This window comes from Herpailurus yagouaroundi, unplaced genomic scaffold (assembly GCF_014898765.1).
Source record: "Herpailurus yagouaroundi ecotype Mexico unplaced genomic scaffold, PumYag 208, whole genome shotgun sequence".
NCBI classification, from domain to species: Eukaryota; Metazoa; Chordata; class Mammalia; order Carnivora; family Felidae; genus Herpailurus; species Herpailurus yagouaroundi.
Window position 1 is genome coordinate 2,065,628 of NW_024412439.1, and position 13,051 is coordinate 2,078,678.

The following is a 13,051-nucleotide window of genomic DNA, read 5'->3' on the forward strand; positions in this document are numbered from 1 at the left end:
GCATGGGTGGGTCAGGGTCATGGGGGGGTCCGGGGGCAGGGGGGGGGGGGGGGGCCGGGGGGGGGGCAGGGGTGGCATGCCCGTGGCCTGACTGCCTTGTGGGAGGGGGTGCAGGTGCCGGTTGCTCCTCATGATCCTTCCCTGCCTCCTCGGAGGTCCAGCCCAGGAGGGAGATGGGTGGTGAAGGGAAGGGAGAGAGGTGATCTCCCCAGGAGATGGTGGGGACGCTCTCTGGCGAGAGAGGCTGCTGCGGACTTAGAGAATCTAGGATGATTTCTTATTTTTTAAAGTTTATTTTGAGAGAGAGGGAGAGAGCGAGAGAGAGAGAGAGAGAGAGAGAGAGAGAGTGCACATGCACGCACCAGCAGGGGAGGGGCAGAGCCAGAGAGAGAGAATGTCAAGGAGGCTCAGTGCTGTCGGTGCAGAGCCCGACGCGGGGCTCTATCCCACGACCCGTGAGATTATGACCTGAGCTGAAATCAAGAGTTAGACGCTCAACTGACTGAGCCCCCCAGGCACCCCTAGTATGGTGTTATTTGTTTATTTAATTCATATAGGAATAGAATTTAGTGGTTTTTGTTTTCAGGGATAGAATTTAGTGACTTGTCGCTTACATATAATACTCAGTGCTCATCCCAGCAAGTGCCCTCCCTAATCCCCCTCACCCCTTTAGCCCTTCCCCCCACCCAACACCCCACCAGCAACCCTCAGTTTGTTCTCTGTATTTAAGAGTCTCCTATGGTTTGCCTCCCTCTCTGTTTTTATCTTATTTTTGCTTCCCTTCCCTCGTGTTCATTTGTTTGGTGTCTTCAATTCCACATATGAGTGAAGTCATGGTATCTGTCTTTCTCTGACTGATTTCGCTTAGCGTGATACCCTCTGGTTCCATCCATGCAGTTGCAAATGGCAAGATTTCATTCTTTTTCATCACCGAGTAATACTCCATCGTATGTATATACCACATCTTCCTTATCCATTCATCAGTCAATGGACATTTGGGCTCTTTCCATGCTTCGGCTATTGTAGATAGTGCTGCTATAAACTTTGGGGTGCATGTGACCCTTCAAATTAGCATTTTTGTATCCTTTGGATAAATACCTAGTAGGGCAATTGCTGGGTCGTAGGGTAGTTCTATTTTTAATGTTTTGAGGAACCTCCATACTGTTTTCCAGAGTGGCTGCACCGGTTTGCATTCCCAGATGTCACTTAAAAAAAAAAAAACAAACTTTCTTATTGTTTATTTATTTTTGAGAGAGAGACAGAGTTCGAGAGGGGAAGGGGCAGAGAGAGAGGGAGACATGGAACCCGAAGTAGGCTCCAGGCTCCGAGCTGTGAGCACAGAGCCCTATGCAGGGCTTGAACTCATGAAATGCGAGATCATGACCCGAGCTGAAATCGGACTTTTAACAGACTGAGCCCTCCAGGCGCCCTCCCCACCAGATGTCACTTTTATTTATTTATTTATTTTAATTTTTTTTTTTTTAACGTTTATTTATTTTTGAGACAGAGACAGAGCATGAACGGGGGAGGGTCAGAGAGAGGGAGACACAGAATCTGAAACAGGCTCCAGGCTCTGAGCTGTTAGCACAGAGCCCGACGCGGGGCTCGAACTCATGGACCATGAGATCATGACCTGAGCCAAAGTCGGCTGCTTAACCGACTGAGCCACCCAGGCGCCCCCAGATGTCACTTTTAAATGGACCGAAGTCACCCAGGCTGGGAAAAGGGACAACAGAAGGATGATTTTTTTTTTTAAGTGTCCCAGATGACAAATCCATGTAAGTGTCTCCATGTGGTGCTTGAGAAGAATCCAAGTGGAGATTACATTGTTTAAGTGACTTCCTCTACTTGATGAAAATTCGTGATTTCAAAACATGCTGTCATAGGGGTGCCTGGGTGGTTCAGTCAGTTGACTGTCTGACTCTTGACTTTGGCTCAGGTTATGATCTCACCATTTATGGGTTTGAGCCCTGCATGAGGCTCTGCACCGACAGTATGGAGCCTGCTTGGGATTTCTCTCTCTCTCTCTCTCTCTCTCTCTCTGCCCCTCCCCTGCTCACTTGCTCTCTCTCTAAAGAAGTAAACTTTAAAAAAATAAAATAAAACAACATTGTCTAAAAAAATGCTGCTGCGGGGGCATCTGGCTAGCTCTGTTGGTGGAACGTGCAACTTTTGATCTTGGGGTTTTGAGTTCAAGCCATTGGGTGTAGAGATTACTTAAAAATAAAATCTTTACGGATGCTTGGGTGGCTCAGTTGGTTGGGCCTCCGACTTCGGCTCAGGTCATGGGATCTCACTGTCTGTGGGTCCGAGCCCCACGTCGGGCTCTGTGCTGTCAGCTCAGAGCCTGGAACCTGCTTCGGATTCTGTGTCTTCTTCTCTTTCTGCCCCTCCCCTGCTCATCTGACGGTTCTAGAGTGTTTCTTCCTTATAGCTATGAAATGTTTCCCCTCTGAGAAATGGTGGGGTGGATGGGGTTCCTGGTGCCACATTTTTGGGGTGGTAGATATTGCAAAGTGCTTTCCCATCCGTTCAGCTGCATGGCCCCCCACAATAGCTGCAGAGGTGGAAGGTAACAGCTCCCCCACAGGGGACGAAGCCAAGAGGCTCAGAGCTGGACGGGACCTCTCTAAATTGCACAGCAAGGTGGTAGTGGGCGGGGCTAGAATCCAGGTCTGCTTCTGGCTGGCTCCTGCAGAGGCGTGGCCTCGGGGAGGGGTGGGGGTAGAAGGAATGAACACCGAGATGAGTAAACGGATGTTCACAACAGTGTGAGGGAGGGATAAGTGCTAGGAGGAAGAAATAAAACAGTGCAAAGGACTGGAGAGTGATGGGGGTTATTGTAGGTGGGTGCCCAGGGAAGACCTCTTAGAGGAGGAAAGTTTGAGCAAAATCCCAAGAGAAGTGAAGGGGTGAGTCACGCGAGGACCTGGGGTTGAGCACTTCCAGAAGAAGCCCAGTCAGTGCAAAGGTCCGGAGGTGGAGTTTGCTGGAGGAACAGAGAGGCAGACTGGAGCCCGCTCGCACTGACTTGCACTGACTCACAAAGACAGCGGTGCCCAACTTTGCCTTCGGTGATGTCACATCGGTAGCTTGAACTCAGCCACAGAGGGAGCATTTACACCACAGAAATTGGTAAATGCTAAACTCGGGGCTTTTGAGTTTTTATATTTGATTGTTTTTCGGAGAGCCACCCTCAGCAGCCCGGCACTGGGGGCAGGAGATGGGTTTGGAGAGTTCACCAGGGCCTCACGGCAGTGGAGGGTTTTGAGCCAAGGAGGGATGTGAAGTGACTTGGGTTTTAACAGAGTTTCCGGCCACCATGTGGGGAAGAGACCATGGGCCTTGGGGGTCGGGGGTCAGGGGGTCTGGGAGGCCAGTGAGGGGGCAGATGTGAATCCAAAAAGGATTGCCAGATTTAGCAAATGAAAATACACAACCGCCGGCCTCAGGGAAGCTGATCCCTACACCTCCCTTCCGTTCTTCACGAGTGGGGCGTGCGGGGCCAGGTGAGGGACTTGACCTATGGGAGCAGGAAGCTACTGCAGGGACACGATCTGATCTGTGTTTCCCAAAACCTCTCTCTGGCTGCTGTGCAGAGACTAGGGTCCAGGAGCAGGAGAGGGAGCCCAGGGGACAATGCAACAGGAAATGATGGTGGCCGGGACTAGGCCGTGAGCCGGGAGGATGGCGCTTCTCCAACTCGGGCTCCCCTAGTCACTCTGCTCCAGCTCCAGGGACACTCCTGCCTCAGGGCCTTTGCACCTGCTGTTCCCTCTGCCTGGACTGCTCTCCCATCAAATCTCCACAGGGGATTCCTTCCTCTCCTCCTTCAAAGCCTTGCTGCAATGTCACTATCTCCGTCTGGCCTTCCCTGACCATCCTGTTTACAATAACACCCCCTTCCCTGCCCCCCCCCCACATTACTTCCTACTGCTGCCCCCTGCTGCCCCCTGCTTTATTTTTCCGCATGGTGCTTATCACTTTCTAAGACCAGTGTAATTGAGTTGATTTGTTCTGCTGCTCCCTTTCAGCCAAAATCTGAATTCCTCAACTGCAGAGACTTCTGTCTGTCTCACGGCCAAATCCCCAGAACCAGGAACGGCGTCTGGCACACGGTAGGTGCTCCACACCATTTAATCAGTGACTGGATGTTCGCATTTGGGCCTGTTGGAGGTTGTAGATTGGAGGCGTAGATCGGGGGCGGGGGGCGACTCCCAGGTGCCTGCCCTGGATGGAGGTGCGGTTTGCTGAGATGAGGGGCCTCAGGGTGGGGAGCTGGTGAGCGTGGTATTAGTCACAGGAATTGGAGGGCTTGTGGGGGGTCCGCGGGGAGATGTCTGGGGAGCACTGGCTGTCAGGAGCTGGAGCTCGGGGAGAGGGCCGGGCTGGAGCAGGGTTGAAAGCGGTCCGTGCAAAGCTCAGGGAGGAACAGAGCGAGGAGGGGACAGGGGCCGGGCCAAGCCCCAAGATACAAACATTCCAGAGAAGGGCAGAAGACCTGGGGGGTGGGGTGGGGATCAGAGAGGCGGGGTGCCATGAGGTTGATGTCCCCCATGACATTCATCCCGGGCCAGTCTCCCTCGCAGACCTTGGATCTTTGCGAGGACGGAGCAGATGCAGTTCTCCAGCCCACAGCCAGGGTAATCGCGGGCAGGCCTCAGGAATGTTCTGGGATGGGTAAGATCGGTGCAGTGTGTTCGCCCAGCTACTGGGTTCTCCGGGGACCACGATGGATTGCAGCACCAAGGGCGGAGCTCCAGACTCTGTGACAGATGTGATGCCATCTCCCCCCACCCCCCGCATCCCCACCCAGGTCCCCCGGTCAGCCGGGGTGGGCCGAGTGAGGGAAGCAGGGGTGAAGAGGGGAGCCGAGAAACCACAAATGACCTCAAGCTGGAGCCGTCTAGCCATGAGGTCAGCCCACCCAGCCATCCAGGCTTTTGGAAGTCAAGGACAGCAACTTCCTGGCAGGCTCCTGGCTCTCCCTTCCACCCAAACCGCAATCAACTCGCAGGCTGGCCTGGGGGCAGTCCCTTCTCCTGCGGGGGGGATGGGGGGCAGGGAGTGCTGGCATTCAAATCCCCCCCCCCCCCCGGCCACACTGAGGTCCAGCGCGGTCACATCCCGTGTCCTGCTTGCCGGGCCCCCGGCAGTGGCTCCCCCACGTCCCCTCCCTGTTCCCCGAGTCTGGGAGTTTACAAGCCTCTCTGACTTAGGCACTGACCCTTCCGGGCAGAAATCGCTCTTTCCTATTTGCCTCATGACCTTTGGAGTGGAGGCAGCCTGTCCTGGCCACCGTGTGCTGAGGCAAGAACAGACAAAGTACAAGCACCAGAAGAAGGAAGGGGTGTGTGTGTGTGTGTATGTGTGTGTGTGTGTGTGTGTCTTTGCATGCGTGTGCAAGCCCCCATGTGTGTTTCCGAATGTGCATCCCAGTAGCTTGCATCTCCATGCGTACGTGTCCCCGTGTGTGTATTGTTCTCGCGTGTATGCGTGAGCCTATGTGAGCCTCTGTGCGTGTGAACGTGTAGGAGCGTGTCCCTGTACTCTTGTGCGTGCGAGTGTGTACGTAGCAGGGTCCCTGTACTTTGTGAGTCCCTCCCTGTGTGGGTATGAGCACATCTGTGTTTCTGTGACCCTGTGTGGCCCGTGGGGCTTGGCAATGCTGGGTGGAGATTGGAGGGGCCGGCCAGACTGCCAGCCGGCACCTGCCTCACGCCCAGCCCTGCTTGTCACCTGCGTGACAGTAGGCGACGGGCAGTGTGAGACCTCGTGACCTGTCACCACTGGGACAGAGCAGGGGGGTCCCAAAGGCTGGGAGAGATGAGGAGGGTGGTTGTGCCAGGGAGACTGTGGACCGCGAGTCGGGGAACCTAGGCCCCCACCCGGGCCGTCAGCCCTCAGCATCCTCTAGAAGACGCCTATCTTGGTCTTGGGCACTCGGGCACTTCCCACCTGCCCTCGTGACCGGTAGATCTGGCTTTTCCCCATTTACCTGCGGGCCCCCCACTCGGTATCTGCTCTCCATTTCTTCCTTCCCTTTTTTTTTTTTAAGTTTTATTTCATTTGTATCTCTTTTTACTATTTATTTATTTATATTTATTTTTGAGAGACAGAATGTGAGCAGGGAAGGGGCAGAGAGAGGGAGACACAGAATCCGAAGCAGGCTCCAGGCTCCGAGCTGTCTGCAGAGAGCCCGGTGCGGGGCTCAAACCCACGAGCTGTGAGATCATGACCTGAGCTGAAGCTGGACGCCCAACTGACTGAGCCACCCGGGTTCCCCTCCACTTCTTCCTTTCTAACGTACCCCAATTTGTGGGGAAGCAACGTGCCTATGTAAGCACTTGACTTCTGAGCCTCCCTTGCAGCTAGGGATGGCCTAGGACATGGTTCTAAGATGTATGCACCTGTCTGTGACCAGGAAGGGGTTTACTCTTGTTGACGACAGGGGACACACGGTGTGCCAGGTCCTTCTCCCTCTTTTATTCTGCCTGGAACATGAATGTGATGGCGGGATCCCAGGAGCTGTCTTGCAGTCATGAGTTAAGAGAGGGAGACTGTCATGAGTATAACGGCAAAGTGGAAAGAGAGCCTTAGTCCCTGACAACTAAACCAAGGTCAGCAAAGTGCTTTGGATTTCTCCCAATGAAAGAAAAAGACACCTTCAAGTGCATAAGCCATGTTGGTGGTTTTCTGTTGCTGGCAGCCCAATGCAATCTTAACCGATCATTCCAGGTTGAGGGCTGGGAGGACAGGATGCCCGGCACTCCCCACGGCCCGCGGTGGGCCCTGCCTCCCTCCTCAGAGACCTTCCCGCCTCCAGCCGCTGCCATTAACACCGGGATCCGTGTTCAGATCGGGCCTGGAATCAGTTATCGTTTAGACCGACGCTCCATTTCCGGTCTTGGAGAGGCTTCCTGCCGAGTGACAGGAGAATAGGTTGCTACCCTCGTAACAAAGAAGGGACTGAGGTTCAGAGAGGGCTGGGGCTCGCCACGAGTCACCAGCTGAGGAGATGACAACTTGGTCCCTAATTCTGGTGAGTTCTATGGGCCCCTACAGGGAGTTCTTGTTCCCACCTCCCCTCGCCCACCTGCCTCACGGGGGCCTGAAACGCCCCCATGGAGAACAGGCAGCGTCCTTTGCAGGTTCATCCACTGAACTGCCCCCTTCTCGGGAGGGGGCGTTCTGTCTGTGGTGTCCTCAGGGCACCCTCCCCGGTGGGTGGCACTGGACCCAGGAGGGCTTGCTGAAGAAAGCAGGGAAGGAGAGAGTGGAGGGGACCCAGCAGACTGACAGTCGCCTCCCCTCGGGAAAGGGGGCCCCGGGAGCAGCTTCCGTGGGCCCCTGTCAACGTGGGTGTGAGCCGTGGCCGGGCCACGTGGGCTTTCTCCGCTGGATGCCCCCGCCACTCACTGGTGACTGAACCAGATTACTCACAGCTGCCTGCCTTAGTCAGAGAGGCGTGTCCGTCTGTAAAGAATGGGAACGGGGCACACGGAGTCCCGGACGCAGACACAGTCCCCCACCGAACCCCTCATCCCCGTGCTTTGCGGCCTTGGGTCGCTTTCTCTCCTGAGCTGAGCTTAGACGTAAACTGTGACGATGACTCCGTCTGGAAGGGGAAGGCGAAGACAGAAATGGTTACGTACCTAAGATGCTGCTCAAGTGCCCCCGGGCTTAAGGAGGAGTCCGTGTGGGCAACGATGGCTGGTCTAGCGCCTCTGAAATGCCAGGCGCCTGCCTGGCTGTCACTTCCTAAGTCTGTAAAACCACTCAGCCAGAGAGGTCTGAACATCCCCACTGCACAGATGAGGGCATGGAGGTCAGGGCTGTCCAGTCCTGGCTCCCCCACGGCCTCGGCCCACCTCTCTGGCCCCCTTCTCCCCTCCATTCTCTGGGCCCCTTGGCCCAGCCGACACGTGCTTGTCCCTTGGGTCCCAACTTACACGTCCATCCTTGACTTCCCCGGCTGGACGAGAGGCTCCTCCCGGCTCCCAGGTGTCTCAGCACCCCTCACCTTGGCACTTAACACAGGGGACCATGGCTGCCTGGGTGAGATGTGGTCTCCCCTGGGAGCAGGCTGGGGCCGTGACTCTAGTGCACAGCACAGACAATAAAGAATGCCTTGCTCGTGATGTGGCAGGGTTGAAATCCAGGTGTTTCTGATCCCAAAGCGCATCTTCTTAAAGCTCTGGGACTGGATGGGGGCGCCTCGGTGGCTCAGTCGGTTAAGTGTCCGACTTCAGCTCAGGTCACAGTTTCGAGGTTCATGAGTTCAAGTCCCGCATCGGGCTCTGTGCTGACAGCTCGGAGCCTGGAGCCTGCCTCGGACCCTGTGTCTCCTTCTCTCTCTGTCCCTCCGCTGCTCACACTTTCTCTCTCAAGAAGGAAAAAAAAGAAACCCTGTTCTTTTGCTCATCCATAGGATGCAATTCCTCACCCATTCACGTTTTATCCAGAGACTGAAGCCCTTTGATCACGCGTTCAGACTCCACTTCTGATTCTGGTTCTCTTGTTGTTTCCACCGCATCTGCAGTGGCCTCCTCTGCTGGTCTTAAATCTCCAATTTGTAAAAAAAAAAAAAAAAAAAAAAAAAAAAAAAAAAATGCAACACCTATGAGATGCAATAGAGAGAGGGATACCCACACTCTCTCCCTGGGCTTAGCTTGCCCAATGAGAGCCCACTTTGAACCTTTACTGGGACTGCTGACTACCCCCACTGCCGCAATGGGGGGCCCCTGGAGGTTGTTTGAAGGAGTCTGATGTTAGATGTTCCCAAAGTGATGAGGGTTACGGTTCTGCAGCTCAGGAAGGCACTCAGGGCTTGGGTCAGAGATCATGTGATAACACAGGACCAAAGCATCACCGCTGAGCTCATCGCCTAACTCCTGACCTGTTCCTCTTCCAGGGAGCCCATCTGGGGAACAACATCTCCACTACCTGCCCAGAAACTCTGACATCTCCTGCACTTCTCTCTCTCCACACACCTGTTTCAGGGACGTTGCTCTGTATTCCTGCTGCCACTACCCAGTCCAGACCCCCATCATCACTGTCGACCTGGACTGTCACAATGACCTCCTCCTGGCCTCCAGTCTCTTTCTCGAGTATGCCCTCCATAGCGTTTGCCAAAATTATTTTTCTGAACTAGGAATTGTAAACCCAAATGCCCACGACGGTCGGACAGGAGACATGAGCCAAGAGAGTGGAGTTTGTGTATCTAACGCACATGCTAGTCTTCATTCCCACAAAGATAACATTTGTGTTACTGAAACTCAAGTTCGGTCGCTTGTCTCTTGAAAGCCAATGCTCGAGAGATAGTGACGGCGGGAAAGGAAAGGCTGTTTTATTCAGGAGGCCAGCAACCTGGGAAGATATGGCGGACCAATGTCCAAAGACCATCTCTGAATTCTCCGAGCAGTGGGTCTAGAAGAGGGAAGCACAGGGAAGTGTTGGGGGCTCAGCGTGCAGGGGAAACAGTGGTATTCTCGAAAGGACCTCAAGCAGACCTGCTGGTGTCAGGAAAGGCTATTTTCTTTCCTTCTTCCTTCCTTCCTTTCCTTTCTTTCTTCCTTTTCTTCCTTTCCTTCTCTTTCGTTTCTTCTCTTCTTTCTTTTCCCTTCCTTCCTTCCTTCTTTTAAAGTTTATTTATTTATTTTGAGAGACAGGGGGAGAAAGAGAACCCCAAGCAGGCTCTGTGCAGAGCCCGATGCGATACTTAACCCCATGAACCAAGAGATTATGACCTGAGCAGAAATTAAGAATCGGATGCTCAACCAACTGAGCCACACAGGCACCCCAAGGCTAATTTCTAGTGTGGTCCAGCTTGATCTTCTAGGGACATCTGGGTCCTTGTTTCCCCAGGGTTAGTGTTCTGTTGAAATCTCAAAGAAGCTATAATTAGTCAAACCCCAGGCTAGAGGGCACAGGTCAGTGAATTTGCATTATGTAGCCTTTAGGCTACTTGGAACATTTTACTTGCTCTCAAGGTTTTTTGTTTGTTTGTTTTGTTTTTTTGAGACACAGGGGCCTCGTTTGTTTTCCTGCTTTTAATACAAGTAGAAAACAGTGGTGCGAGTAAAATGGTAAATAGCATCTGACACTTGGACCGTGCTGGGGAGGGCATTAGGGAATGCTGGGGACTGTAATGAACTAGAGAGCCATGCCCTTCCAGCGGGGGTGGTTCTGCTCAGTTATAATCCATCATTGCCATGTGTAAATGCGGGACTGATGTTGACAGGTCTTCTGGTTTTCTGAAAGAAACCAGAGATCACGATTTTTGTTAATGTTTTATTTTTGAGAGAGAGAGACAAAGCATGAGCTGGGGAGGGGAAGAGAGAGAGAGTGGGAGACGCAGAAGGTGAAGCAGGCTCCAGACTTTGAGCTGTCAGCATAAAGCCTGACTTGCTGCTTGAACTCACAAACTGTGAGATCATGACCTGAGCCGAAGCCGGCCGCTTAACAAACTGAGCCACCCAGGTGCCCCTCCCCATTTTTAACATAGGCAAGTAACTCCAAGCTTTAAAAAAGCTCTGTGTGAGTCATTCCCCCATCCTGCTGGCAAGTCAAAATGGTACGATCTCCAAGGACAGAATTTTGACATTAATTATTAAAATTATAAGTGCCGTAGTCTGTAACTTGGCACCTGGACTTCTGGATATCCATCCAGCAGGTATACTGGCAACATGCAAAATGATGTGTTCAAGATAATTTATTTCAGGACTGTTTGCAACAGCAAAAAATCTGAGTGAATCTAAATGTCCACCTATAGGGTGCTAGTTAAAGAGATTACTTTGCAAAGGGATACTATTTAGCTGTAAAAAATGAGATGGTTTCTTACATAGGACATCAACAGCACAAGGGACAAGAGACAAAAATAGGTAAGTTGGAATTCATCACAATTAAAAACTAAAAATTTTAAAAACCTTTGTGCTTTAAATTAAAAAAAAAATTTTAACATTTATTCATTTTTGAGAGACAGAGAGAGACAGAGTGGAAGCGGGGGGTGGGGTAGAGAGAGAGGGAGACACAGAATCCGAAGCAGGCTCCAGGCTCTGAGCTGTCAGCACGTAGCTCAACGCGGGGTTCAAATCCACAAACCATGAGATCATGACCTGAGCCGAAGTCGGACACTTAACCGACTGAGCCACCCAGGCGCCCCAAAACCTCTGTGCTTTTAAATGATACCATCAAGGAAGTGAAAAGGCAATCTGCAGAATATTTGTAAATTATATATCTGATAAGGAACTTATTTCCAGAATATATACAGAACTCTTACAATTCAACAATACAAAGGGAAATAACACAATTAAAAACCAAACAAAGCATTTGAATAGACATTTTCCCCCCCAAAAGACAAATGGCCCATAAGCACATGAAAAGATGCTCAACATCATTAGTCATTAGGGAAACGCAAATCAAAACCACAATGACGTACCATTTCACACCCACTAGGATGGGCTACTAAAAAAGGAGGGTGGAAATGACAAGTGTTGGTGAGGCTGTGGAGAAATGAGAACCTTCAAACTGCTGGTCAGTTTGTAACATGAACACAGCCACTGGGGGAAAGTTTGGCAGTTCCCCCCAAAAATTAAATGTGAAAGTTTGCCGTATGACCCAGCAAGCTCGCTCTAAGGTATCTCCCCAAGAGAAATGAAAACACGTCCACACAAACACTTGTACTTGAATGTTCACAGCATCATTGTTACAATAGCCAAAAAGTGGAAACAAATGTCCACCAACTAATGAACAAAATGTAATCTATCCATACAATGTAATATATTTGGTCTTAAAAAGGAATGAACAAGACAGGGATGTCCACTCTCGCCACTGTTATTCAACATAGTATTGGAAGTCTTAGCCTCTGCAATCAGACAACACAAAGAAATAAAAGGCATCCAAACTGGCCAGGAGGAGGTCAAACTTTCACTCTTTGCAGATGGCATGATACTCTATGGAAAACCCAAAAGATTCCACCCAAAAACTGCTAGAATTGATTCATGAATTCAGCAAAGTTGCAGGATATAAAATCAATGTACAGAAATCAGTTGCATTCCTATACACCAACAGTGAAGCGACAGAGAAATCAAGGAATCGATCCCATTTACAGTTGCACAAAAAACCATAAAATACCTAGGAATAAATCTAACCAAAGAGGTGAAAAATCTACACACTGAAAACTATAGAAAGCTTATGAAAGAAATTGAAGAAGACACAAAAAAATGGAAAAAGATTCTATGCTCCTGGATAGGAAGAACAAATATTGTTAAAATATCGATACTACCCAAAGCAATCTACATATTCAATGCAATCCCTACCAAAGTAACACCAACATTATTCACAGAGCTAGAACAAATAATCCTAAAATTTGTATGGAACCAGAAAAGACCCTGAATAGCCAAAGCAATCTTGAAAAAGAAAACCAAAGCAGGAGGCATCACAATCCCAGACTTCAAGCTATACTACAAAGCTGTAATCATCAAGACAGTATGGTGCTGGCACAAGAACAGACACTCAGATCAATGGAACAGAATACAGAACCCAGAAGTGGACCCACAAACGTATGGCCAACTAATCTTTGACAAAACAGGAAAGAATATCCAATGGAACAAAGACAGTCTCTTCGGCAAGTGGTGCTGGGAAAACTGGAAAGCGACATGCAGGAGAATGAACCTGGACCACCATACACAAAAATAAACTCAAAATGGATGAAAGACCTAAACGTAAGACAGGAAGCCATCAAAATCCTCAAGGAGAAAGCAGGCAAAAACCTCTTTGATCTTGGCCACAGCAACTTCTTACTCAACACATCTCCAGAGGCAAGGGAAACAAAAGCAAAAATGAACTCCTGGGACCTCATCAAGATAAAAAGCTTCTGCACAGCAAAGGAAACAATCAGCAAAACTAAAAGGCAACCGACAGAATGGGAGAAGATATTTGCAAATGACATATCAGATAAAGGGTTAGTATCCAAAATCTATAAAGAACTTCTCAAACTCAACACCCAAAAAACAAATAATCCAGTGAAGAAATGGGCAAAAGACATGAA

General features: G+C 50.8%; 1 protein-coding gene across 1 annotated transcript in view; it reads right to left on the reverse strand.

Moving 5' to 3' along the window:
• The window catches only part of LOC121015740 (serine protease 33-like), a 15,522-nt gene extending 6,399 nt beyond the window's left edge, over positions 1–9,123 (reverse strand). Inside the window, exon 1 of the mRNA XM_040452928.1 lies at positions 8,994–9,123. Within this exon, the coding sequence (XP_040308862.1) occupies positions 8,994–9,123 (130 nt within the window). The remainder of the gene's footprint in view (positions 1–8,993) is intronic.
• Between the last annotated feature and the right edge of the window lie 3,928 nt (positions 9,124–13,051).